The sequence below is a fragment of the Mustela nivalis genome, assembly GCF_964662115.1.
Source record: "Mustela nivalis genome assembly, chromosome: 8".
Taxonomy (NCBI): domain Eukaryota; kingdom Metazoa; phylum Chordata; class Mammalia; order Carnivora; family Mustelidae; genus Mustela; species Mustela nivalis.
This window is the reverse complement of record NC_139027.1, coordinates 44185124-44198172: the sequence shown is the minus strand read 5'-3', so window position 1 is coordinate 44198172 and position 13049 is coordinate 44185124. Positions and strand designations below refer to the sequence as shown.

Genomic DNA, 13049 nt, shown 5'->3' with positions numbered 1-13049 from the left:
ATGGTACTTGCATGGTGATCTGAGCAGGTGAATTGGAGTATCACTAGGAAGAGTCTCTCTTCCCTCTTTGTTGGTATCGTGCTTCCCCTGAAACATTACCAAACACCTTCGCTTGGGAGGGCAGAAAAATCTTCAAATTTTCTTGTCTTTAAATTCAGCTGGATTGTTTTCTCATTAAATATGTCTGTCTTTCATAATAATTTCATTATCAGAGTGTTCAGACCATTGCATAAGTTACATCAGACGATTCTCACACTTAACAATGTGGAGTTCATGTTTGGAATTTGGAGGCTATCAGATATATTTCCTGTTCTTCTAACTTGCCCGTTTTAGATCTGTTAAACTCTTAACACCTTGAAAGACTTGGCTGAAACCTTCAGATTTTCTCCATCAAAAATATTGACCCTCTCCTTCATCTATGTATAACTATTTCTGTTTATGATAGTATTTATTACATTATTCCCTTTTATGTCTTTTACCTTCCTTATACTGTGAAATTTTGGAAAGCAATGGCTGTGTTTTTATTTTCGCTTCACTGTAGTGCCTTGTCTGGCACAGTGGTCAATGGTGTGTGTGTGTGTGTGTGTGTGTGTGTGTGTGTGTGTGTGTGTGTTGGTAGTGGTGGAAACACATTCCTGGGAAGATAAGGAAGGTAACAGAAAAGGGATGAGAATTGGAGGAGAAGGAAAAGAAAGGTAGTCAGGCTTTTAAACTTGTAACAAATTAGATCATTCTTTTTCTACTACATACTAACATGTGAAATAAGGTAATAGACCACGAGAATTATGTTTTCAAAGCATTTGACACTAAATACCACTATAATCCTCAAGACATATTCCCTCTTTTGCCATTTTTCTGCTTTGTTAGCCTTCACATTTTTGTGACAACCATTCATCTGGGAGGCTGAGGAAGTTTATAGCCATCATTCATTTACTCATTCATGAGCTGTAAAAAAAACATAATTTTAGATAAAATGCCATATCTTTGTTGAAGTGTCATTCCTACATCTCGACATTTCAAGTGATTTGATCAGATGGATTTCACACCACTTGAAACTTAAGAGAGAAATGTACAGTATGTACAAATTGTTATTTTAAAAATCCTTCTCCATTCAGCACCCACATGGCTTCATTTTGTACTTAATTTCTTGGTTTGCTTTTTGAGTATAATGATTAAGTCTACTTAAAAATAAAAAATCCATTGCGCCAAGTTCGAAAGAAAGATAATGAGACAAGTAGAACTATTTCTTTCCCAGCAAACCTGGCCATGCCTCATTCTCTCCAAAGTGTTCATTGTACTTTGTAAAAATAAGAAATATTTTTCCCTGAAAAAAAAAATAATGCAGAACAGACCCTGAAGGGTTAAGTTTTCCAATACCTTGACTTGCAGTGATAAATACATACATCATGTGAAGCTGGTGTCCAGGCACTCCAGGGCAGTTCTAGGCAACCCTCTGAAGTAGATAAAACTTTCTTTCTAACCTCACCTTTCAGAACCTCCTTTCTCCCTGAGAATGGGTCTACTTTGCCCCTCTGCTGTGAGACTATTTTTTTGTTTGCTTCTGGCTGAGGCTTATACTTGGTGACCTATCAGCTACAAAGGAATTTCCTAATCACCCCAGCAAGGTAATTAAAAAAATGAACAGACAAATCTGGCACACCACCATACCATTGATTCTCATTATTTGCAGTAGTTATATTCTGTAACATTGCTATGAACATTGAGTTAGAGAATCTTGAAACACTCTTCCTAGGGGAATATGCTTAGGTTCCTAAGAGCCTCTGGTTACATTTTCATTCACTGGTCAATATATAACTGTGTTTTATGCACATTTTTGTTTAAATACACTTTATTTAATGTATATTTTTGACCTCCCAGCCAACCTCCCTGTAGCTCATTCCTGAAGGAAGCTCCTCTAATGCATGCCTTTTCCCTATAAGGTACATCACAACTTTCTTACACTTAGGACCACCAAGCAACACTTAGGCACTGTATTTGGAAGCCATTGTAAGCAAAGAAATCACAAAAAAAAAAAGGCACAAAGATGCAAAATATGTGGCACTAAATGAATACAAAAAGGGTACTTATTTATAGTATAAGAGCTCAGACAAAAAGGCCCAACGTTACCTCAGCTGGAAACACACAGCTTAGGTGACTCACGTTTTTTGCCACATGGTCCTTGCTGGGAAAAACTACACAAGGATTGCTTTGGGGGATTACAAAGAAGCTTTTGGTTCATAGGCAAACTCAGGAATTATCTGCAAATAATGAGGGCTAAGTGTGCATTTAAGACACAGAGTTAGACATTTAATATTGGAAATTAAGATAACAGGGTAGGGTAAAAGGAGGTAGGATATCTTGGTGTTAGGATATCTGTATTCAAAAACAAAAAAAGAAAGAAAAAAAAGAAAGAAGCAAACAAATAGTAGTTGCTTCTCATAAGAATAACCCTGGGAAAAGTCTATTATATCTGTATTCCTTTATAATGTAATTGGGACACATTAATTTGGTTGCACATGATACTTTTGAAAGCAGGTTGTGGAAAAAGTTAAAGTCCTGATAAAAGTCTAAAGTTTAACTTCATAAATCCCAAACTGTGCCTGAAAGGGCCCCTGGAGCATTGCGCGGTGTTTTAAAATTTCAAGGGAAATATACAGATGTTTCTAGTTCACGGTTTAAATATTAGGTCGGTATATTCCTTTTAATAACACTCTGTATTTGTGAAGCTGGGTTTCTTGGTGGTTGCCATGATCAAAAGGAAGTTCAGTGGATGTTTGGTCGTATTCCGAGATTTGAGAAGTCACGCAATATGCACCAGGCACTAGGTTGTTAACTTTAATCAACTTTATCCATTTTTGTGATCTAACTGCTTTGCTTAATCAACACAACTGTTCAGTTCATGACTGTTTTATTTGTTTTTGTTTTGTTTTGTTTTTTTAGCCAAGAAACACCTTGAAAAAATTACCGAGGCTCAGTGAGAGTATTTGAAACAGTAGCATTTGGGAACCTATGGCTTAAATAATTTTTGGTCATTGGCATGCTTGTTTTCATCTCTGTGCTTCAGTTTCTGTATCTGCAAATGAGGACAGATACTGCATTTGCTATAAAGCACTAGCCTAGACCTGGCATTTAGTAGGTTCCCAAGAAATATTTTTCTTTTCTCATCATGCTGGGATGACATTTCTTATTACCATCAATTAATGAAATACAATCTGTTAAATAAATTAACAATATTATTAAAACTGCAGGGATTGGAGTTACTCATCAGAGCTAGAAAATGAAAAGTTGAGAAGGCTTTTATGACAAAACTGATTTTTCTATTACAGGTTGTTATTATCCAGTTAATTAACATCGTCCTCTAAGGTTCCCAGTTTTGTTTTCCAAACTCAAGTAATTAGAAATAATTTCATATGATTTTTCAGAAATATTCAGTAATTTAGGCTTGGTCATTCATTTATTAAGTATTTGTTGAATGCTTAGTAGATGCCCCACAGAGATGGAGGGGCCCTGAATGGAGAGGTAAACAAAATAGAAGTCCTTATCTTCAAGAAATTTATATTCCTCTGGTGGGAGACACAGAACATAATAAGCAAGGAGGTAGAACATGACAGTTACTGTGCCATGGAGAAAACCAAGGCAGTATAAGGGGCTAGGGCACAGGGTGCATATGAGTTTAATGAAGGGTGGTCACTCTTTGGATGGCATTTGAGAACAGACTTGGAGGAGGAGGAAACAAGCCACAAAAATATTAGGACAAATATATTTCATGCCAGGGGAATCACAGGTGTAGTGTTAAGGATCACACTAGATGAGATGGGAGCCTATGATGTGTTCTAAGCTGACTTCGTTTGGACAAGAATCATCACTGTGGATCTGCTGAAGAGAGTAGAACGTATGGAGGAAAAAATAGAAGGAGATCCGTCAGGAGGCTTCCAGAATAATCCAGGATAGTGATGCCAGTGGCCAATCACTCCTGACTGATTTTCTTTTACATTGACTTTAGGAAAATCCAATGCTCGTAGTATAGCTTTCTGATTGGGAAATCCTTCCTCACGCATCACCCAGATTCTTGTGTTGCCTCTCCATGTCCTCCTCTTTATGTTCCCAGTGAAGCTCTCATACACATTTGAGCCATTCTTTTAAATGGTGATGAATATATTTCTCATGTGTCCTGGTGAAACAACTCTAAATCCTTCAGTTGTTTCTTATTTTGCTTCTCTCCAGAAACTGTTATAGAGAAGATAAAGGATTTCATTTGGAGCCAAAGGCAGGTAGATTGATCTTGTTCTGTAATTGACGTGTGGTGCAACCCTGGACAAGCGCATGATTTTCTTGGGCTTCTGTAATAGGCACCAATTAATCTCCTAGAGGAGATTTTAGAGGCCAAATAATTTAATCATGCCATTTTACAAATAAAAACCACTTTTGCAATCTAACAGATAATAGACCCAGGGAACCAAGAGTAGACCCAAAGTGGTTTTTGTTGGTTATAAAAAGGCTTTCCCTGGGAGCACAGAAAGGCAGAATTGAGGCTTGACCCTCAGGTTCCAGCTTCCAGTCCAGTGAATTATACACGTTGGTGATTCATTTTTATCCTATAAACACTACCTAATGATACAGGTCTTATTATCTCTGGGCCCATTTGCAGACCTTTGCTATATTTCCTTGTCTCTTTTAACATACAAAGATCCTTGACCAACCAAAACATAACACTACTCCTTATTAAAATGAATAATTCAAAAAATAACAGCATGAGAAGTAGACACATTTACATGCAATTAGCAAACTGCACATGCACTGAACTGTTTATATGGGTGACTTGGATGGGTTTGCTGGATGATGAAGGTGCAAGAAAATATTTTAAGCTCATCCATTTGCCTGGTATTATTTGCGATGGTTAAGAGCATAGGCTGTGGAACCCCCTCAGCTTGTTAGATGTAACACCCTGGAAAACAGACTTAACAACTCTGAGCTTTATACATCTTTATACATCTGTAAAATGGACATTAATTTTGGGGCAGGGGGAGGGGCAGAGGGAGAGAGAAAGAGAAAACATTAAGCAGCCTCCATGCCCAGCATGGAGCTTGATGCGGGTCTCGATCCCACAATTCTGAGATCATAACCTGAGCCGAAATCAAGAGTTGGGCGCTTAACTGACTGGGCCACCCAGGCACCCTACGCATTATATTTATTTCATTAGGTTGTACAAGGATTAAATCCTTTAGCTGAATGCCTGGCCCATAGTGGTTGGTAAAAATTATTTCTATTATTATGATTATTGCAGTTATTAGGTATATGTTATCACTTATTACTTAAATTCATTTTTATCATTTACAAAGCATTTTTGTATATACTTTATCCCAGAATCCTGTGAGGCAGGCGGGGAAAATAGGAATTATTGTCTCCATTTTATGAGTGAGGAGAGAAGTAAAAAAACTCTTAGTGATATAAACGGTTTTGAGTGGAAGAGTTAGACCAAACACACTCAGATTCCCTGGGTCCACATCCAGGTTTTTATTTAATTTATTTGTTTATTTTTTTCATTTTTAAACTTTGTTTTGGTTTCTGAGCCCTAGTCACTTGAGTGAAAGCTCATCATCATTAACCTTAGGCTGCCGGGTTTTGTCTGTCATTGACTCATCTGCTAAACACACAGATCATTGAAATGTTTGGACACAGTACTATAGGCACTGTCATATTTTCCTTTTTTCTATTGAGTAAGGTTTTTCATTTTACTTTTCTCTCTCCTTTTCAAAAACGAATGATGAAAAGTGCTTGCAATCTTGTCATCTCATCTGTCAGCAGAATTTACCAACTTGCTGTGATTGTTCTGCAGTACATTCCAGAAGAGTGAAAAATGATCAGAGATTATTGTCTCTGTCCACAATGGAAATACAACCAGTTATTTGAACCAGGTTCTGCCCACCCCACCCCTGCTTTAGTTAATAAAGTATGGGAACAAAACCTCTTTCTTCCTTGTTTCTTTTAATAATTCTGTGAAAGAAAATTGAACATCTGTAGATGACTGAGTGAATATTAATAAGGTTGATGGGGAGAGAGAAGAAAAACAAGAAGGATATGCCAAAGCTTGGAAATTACTACGCATAAGGTGACATTGGCATGAAGACCCCATTTTATGCCTGTCTGACCAGTCTCAAGGCTTCATCAATAACCACACCTGATTAATTATACTGAAGTAGCCAAAGAAACCAGCCGAATCAAAGTGTGCCCTTTTGGATGGGGAATGGGCTACTGTATCATCAATGCTGTTGTGACCTGCTTCTTCCTTTTGAAATACAGAGCCCTGGGAGCTGGTGCTCCTTCTTGTGCTAAGGAACAGTTGTGGGTGACTGTCAGCTTTCAGTCTAATGACTGTTGATCTGAGAAGGTTGCATTAATGCACTGTCTCCCTTTCATGCACCATCCTCACCAACTCCTCATTCATCTTCTTGGAATTAACAGAGGACAGTAGCCTACAAGACATGCTGCATGATTTAGAAGGCCTTGAACAAGGAGTAACCTCTCATGCCTCAGTTTCCTTATCTGTAAAATGGGGAAAATTGTGTCTACATCATAGGACTGTGAAGAAAACTGGATGAATTTTAGTCTATGTAAAGTCCTCAGAGAAAACCGTGATTAGCACATGAAATGCACTTAACGTATGTTTTCTATTATGCTCATTAAAGATAGGGAGTATTTTTATTTGTGGGTTTATGGACTAACTCATACATTTTCTTTGCATGGAATAGACTGGATCTCTATGTAATATTCACTTTTTAAAAATTAACATATAATGTATTATTTACCCCAGGGGTACAGGTCTGTGAATCCTCAGGCTTACACATTTCACAGCACTCACCATACACATACCCTCCCCAATGTCCATAACCCAGCCACCCTATCCCTACCCTTCTATCCCCCAGCAACCCTCAGTTTGTTTTGTGAGAGTAAGAGTCTTATGGTTTATTTCCCTCCTGATCCCGTCTTGTAACTACTCACTTTAAAGCCATTCCATACCTCCAGTTCTTACCTGATTTATAATGTGAAAAAGGTAGACACATTTGGGTATTTGGGGTCTAAATTCTAATCTGTTATTAATTAGTTTAGAGACACTTGGCACACTTTTTTGCAGAATCTTGGTTTTCTTATCTCAAAAGAGAATGATCCTTATTTTACTGTGCTGGTTTTAGCTAAATTGATACTGTGTATGAAAGAGCTATTTAATCCTTGGTGGTTGCGTAGTGATTGGTAGATTCACTATTTAAAAGTGTTTGAATGAATTGATTTCAAAATCTTAACTGTGGAAAGAACCAAGATGCCCTTCAATGGACGAACGGATAAGGAAGATGTGGTCCATATACACTATGGAGTATTATGCCTCCATCAGAAAGGATGAATACCCAACTTTTGCGGCAACATGGACAGGACTGGAAGAGATTATGCTGAGTGAAATAAGTCAAGCAGAGAGTGTCAATTATCATATGGTTTCACTTATTTGTGGAGCATAACAAATAACATGAAGGACATGGGGAGATGGAGAGGAGAAGGGAGTTGAGGGAAATTGGAAGGGGAGGTGAACCATGAGAGACTATGGACTCTGAAAAACAACCTGAGGGTTTTGAAGGGGCGGGCGGTGGGAGGTTGGGGGAACCAGGTGGTGGGTATTAAGGAGGGCATGGATTGCATGGAGCACTGGGTGTGGTGCAAAAAACAATGAATTCTCCCTGAAAAGAAATAAAAAATAAATTATATGCAGTGAAAAAGCAAAAAACAAAAACAAACGAAGAAAAAAAAATTCTAAGTAATGATGACGGCAAACATTTTTTAAATGCCTGTTAAGGGCGCCTGGGTGGCTCAGTGGGTTAAGCCGCTGCCTTCGGCTCAGGTCATGATCTCAGGGTCCTGGGATCGAGTCCCGCATCAGGCTCTCTGCTCAGCAGGGAGCCTGCTTCCTCCTCTCTCTCTCTCTCTCTCTGCCTGCCTCTCTGCCTACTTGTGATCTCTCTCTGTCAAATAAATAAATAAAATCTTAAAAAAAAAATGCCTGTTAAATGCAGACATTTTACACAAAGTACGTTACTTAATCTTCACAAAAAATCATAAAGGAGCTTTTATCAACAGCAGTTCACAGGGCAGGAAACCGGAGCTAAGAGGATTTTGCCAGTGGTCACACAGGGATTCATGTTCAGGCAGTCTTGGCTCTGGATAGTCAAGTTGCAACCTGTATGCTTTACAGTTTAGTGACCACATCAGATATTTCATCCGGACTAATCGTTGGCTTGGTGATGATCAATTCTTTTTGCTTATTAAGACTAGAATAAAGACTGGGAGTAGAACAAGAAGGGCATTACAGACCAGTAATAGGTACAGCTTTTGTTGTTGACGGTGATTTTCTATCTTACAGTAGATGTCTATGGATGGAAAAACACACAAATATATTTTTCTTAAAATTAGAAAGCAGGTCATGTCACAAGCTAAGCAGACTTTTTGTGCCTACAGGGGGAAGTAATCGAGCATATATATATATATTTTTTTTAAAGATAAATTGGGGCAGCTTGGCTTTTCTGACTCCATCAGAGCCAGTATCCTCCTCCATACCCCCCTACATATAACTGCCCACAAGCTCTCTTTCCTGGGAGCTACTTAGCTTTTGTAGGCACAAAGCATATGGGTGGGGATGAGGGTTATCAATTTAAAATATACTGATCCTTCTCTTTTCCTTTGTACCTGTAGACCCCAGAAGAACTAGAGGACGATTCAGACTTTGAGCAGGAAGATTATGATGTACGCAGCCGGACAAGTGTTCAGACTGAGGACGACCAGCTCATTGCGGGGCAGAGTGCACGGGTGAGTGGACATCCAGGACTCGGGTTTCATGCACTGGGCCTATGTACACCAAGTTGGTTTGAGGGGATTTCTGATCCAGGGTCTTGAAATCCCAGGGATTTATAGCTTAGAAAACTGTGCTTTCATCTGTGGTTGTTCTTAGCAATTCATATTTTACACAATGGAAATAACCACCACTGCTTCTGATTTCTGTTCATGCTATTCTCTTACCATCACTTGAAACTGAGAAGGCACCTCACTGCAAATGGTTTAAGTGTCTAGTGGATTTTGTTTGGTGTATGTAGATGGTTCAACAGCGAGGGGACACAGGAATGCTCAGATCTTGCATTATTAGCACAGACATCACAGTGCCACTTGAAGTCACCAAGCTTGTTAACTCAAGAGGCAGTGACAAATGGAAAATTAGAGTACTAGTTTGTTAGTGGCTGGGCCGTTACTCTTCCATACTCTGACGTAGGGTCTCTGATGAATGAGACCACATCTTTGAAATTGGTTCAAGGACATCAAAAGAGAGACAGAATTCCCCATCCCCCTCGCAATACCTACTTACGGCAAGAGCAGTAGCCCTAGAACAGTTTGCCATATGATAGGAAAAGAAATTATAGAGACATACTAGGCATATGCCAGTTTAAGGCATGGAACAGGAAACAACAGAAAGATCACTGCTCTGGCTGACATTTGAGCACCCTGGAACACTCTGTGACACTCTCTGCCAACACAAGTGTTTCAAAGAGGATTCTGACTGATTCTATTAATTGGATCTCATTGAGGATAGATGCAAGTCATCAAGGTAGGTCTCAGGAGATTAAGTCCCTGGGGATTACAAAAGGAGGTGAGATTCTCCTCCCTTCCAAGGTTCAGTTTTTATGCAGTAAGAACAGCCCCATTATAGACTGTGTTCTTATTATATTCTAATTAGAATTACATTCTAATTCCCTGTTAAGTTTTACTTAAGAAAAAAAAAAAAAGATAGAGGAAGCACAAGTTTGAGAAAGAGGTGGTGATTAGAATAGTGATTAGGAAACCTCAGAAAGATCACCCTAGTTCAGGAATTGTGAAAGAAGAGTAGGAGTAGCCAGCCAGTCAGAGGTTAAAGAGGACGCAAAGAAGACTAAGCCTTATGTTGAGTCAAGAAAACCTTCATACTTAAAGCCCAGTTTCTCTTTTTGTGCTTTCTATGCTGATAGTCTCATGCAACAGTGAAACGATTCACAAGATATTGATGGACAATGGTAAGGAAATGGGAGGGTAAAACCAGAATATTAAAGCTGCACCAGCTTTGATTTCAGACAGACCTTGTTTTCAATTGTAAAGAGTAGAGTGAGGACCATACTCCCATACATGTGGCTTAATTTTTCTGAGCTTCAGTTCTATTATCTATAAAATGTGAATAATGTACTTGATCGGATTCTTTGGAAGTTTAATGACTTAATATTTGTAAAATTATGAACACAATATCTGACATCCATTAAATGCTCAATAAGGGGTGACAGAAAATTGTCATCCCTTGGAAGAGAAGTTATTTTGGATCACAGACTGGTGACAGTAAAAAAAGTACACAAAGGAATATGAAGTCCCTTACTTGGAAAATCTTTTGTAAATTCTAACCCCCGCCTCCTTGCCCCCTGCCCCCACCTGTGTTGAAAACTAAGTTCATGAAGCTGAGAGGCTTTTGAACCTGTGTTGGCATAACACTAAAATCAATTCATCCGTCAAGTCAGTCCATCTTCAAAATTAAGTAAAGTTAGCATTTTTAGGTCAATGACAAAGGGCAAATTTGAGTATTTCATCCAAACATTAATCAATTCAAAGTCAATTTGATTGACTGACTGCAACTCGGTATTGATCCAGTCCAGTATCCATTGACTCGTTTTCTCAAAGACCAAAGCGTACCATACAACCCTTATCATGCTTTATAGTCACCATCTTGTCAAATGGCATGATTAGTCCCGTGCTTGCCAGGAGGGATGCAGTCCCATTATACATCCATTTCATGCATCTTGTGGTAGATACCAAGTCAATTAAATAGAAACGAAAATCAGATAGCACCTGTCTATATCATGTTGTTTTTTCCCCAATAGGTAAAAAGACAATAGTCTTTTTTGAAAGACTTTCCAGCATGAATTATAAACATGGCCCAGGATAGTAAGAACAAAGTACCCCTATGACCCAGCACTTGCTGATTTGTCTTTGAGATCCGTCACGTGGTCTGTGTGATTAACTCGCAGCAGACAGCATTAGTTATTGACTCAGCCTATTTTAGCCCATAATTACATGATGACAAATCAGAGACCTAGAATTATGGCTGTAAGTTGGAAATAAGCGGGTGCATTGAATTGCTAAGATGACAGATGGTCGAACTTTTGACCAGAGAAGTATGTTAACTTGGTCAAAATTATGAAGGAGGCAGAAGTTGTCTTTGACAGAGGTGGTTGCTCTTTGCAGCAGTGAGTTCTTCCCTTATGTTAATGGACTTTGTGTTCTCATTCAGGTGATTCTTCCTCTCTGAAAAGGGTAAATTAATCTAAAAGCAGGTTATGGTAGGAGAAAAGCTTTTAGTGTCCACTCCAACATTTCTCCCAAACTCTGAAATGAGAGTGCTTATTTCCTTTATATGTCCCTATCTGCTGCTTCTCGACAGCATTTTCTGAGAGAGGGATAGGCTGAGAATGATCAGACCCTGATCTGATAAAATGTAGAAGTAATAAGACCTAGTGATCCTAGACATGACATTTCATACTCCTTCTTCACAGGCCAATGTGGTTAAAAGTGGTTAGTGACAACTCTTGGACACTTAACCTTGGTGATAGAAAGTATTATTTGGAGTCACATAGACCTTATTTTAAATACGGGCTTGGCCAAGCTGTGTGACTTTGGGCAACTTTCTTAACCTCTCCATCCCTTATCCATGCATATGTGTGTGTCTGTGCTATGTGTGGATGCCCAGCATTCTACCTCATGATGTCATTTGGAGAACTGCATGGTGAAAAGTATCACAAGATGTGTCACATACTGTCAAGTTGACAAAGAAGATGATAATGATGCTTATAGCATAAGGCAGTTCTTCATTGCAAGGCTGGTCAAATAATTTAGGCTAAAAGAGCATGGACAACTTAGGAAATCATCAAAGTTTTTACTTAGTAAGTGGGAGAGTTACCTCAGTTTCCCTATTTACTTCATGGTCTGAGACTGGTAAAAGTCGAAGGACCCCCCCTTTAACTGCTTATATTTATTATTCTGCTTTAAAACCAAGTAGGTAGGGGCACCTGTGTGGAGCAGCTCAAGTCATGATCCCAGGGTCCTGAGATAGAGCCTGGCATTGGGCTCCCTGCTCGGTGGGGAGCCTGCTTCTCCCTCTCCTTCTGCCTGCCACTCTGTCTACTTGTGCTTTCTATCTCTCTGTCAAGTAAATAAATAAAATATTTTAAAAAAGTAAAACCAAGTAGGTATAAATGGACACAGTGAGTTTTAGCCCTTTTAATCGTTATTAACATTAATGTACTTGAAGCCTAAATGTTAGGCTCTTGCTCTTGTTTAGGGAAATAACACCTGTCAGTTTGGAAGCCCATAGACTTCAAATGTCATTTTTCTCTTTGAGATTAGAAAAGTAATCATATCAAAAACTCCAGAGATTTAGATTGAAGAAAAGATTCTGGGCTGAGTGATTATTGGCTCGTTTCAGTGATTTATACTTTCTCTTAATAAGTAGAGTTTATAACCTCAATCACAAAAACATGGTTGGCTGTTCAGAGGAAAGGCTGAAACCCTGGGGTGGACTACTCTGTGGATTCAAGCCTCTGATTCCATGATTTGTGGCCCCAGATCAGCCAGAACAACAGTCTGTAGAGCTGTGCTTGACTACGTGCATAGAAGCAGCAGAAACTCTTAGACTGCCCTAGGTGATCACATCAGAGAAACAGAAAAGCTGATTTGTTCTCTTTCCTCTTGGCCAAGAAAATCACTTTTCTCATGTTCAGTTAGTTTGAGGGAAGGAACAATTGCGTGTTACATATTTTATATTCTACTTGATTTAAATGTAGTCAGCCTCTCTTTTTTTTTCCTAGCTAGAACAACTTTAATGTGTTAACATTTCAAACTGCTGAGTTACATTGATAAGACCTAATTAAAACTCATGTGTTGAATTTTAATTTGATTAATTTGCAAATTTCTCAGTTTGTGATCTACTGTTTATAGATAACCTT

General features: G+C 38.7%; 1 protein-coding gene across 5 annotated transcripts in view; it reads left to right on the top strand.

Annotated features, from left to right (window-relative positions):
- The window catches only part of CTNNA2 (catenin alpha 2), a 1136651-nt gene that overhangs the window by 1023790 nt on the left and 99812 nt on the right, over positions 1-13049 (top strand). For all 5 annotated transcript variants that reach the window (XM_082745335.1, XM_082745334.1, XM_082745333.1 and 2 more), the window contains one exon: positions 8734-8847. In XM_082745335.1, the coding sequence (XP_082601461.1) occupies positions 8734-8847 (114 nt within the window). The remainder of the gene's footprint in view (positions 1-8733; positions 8848-13049) is intronic.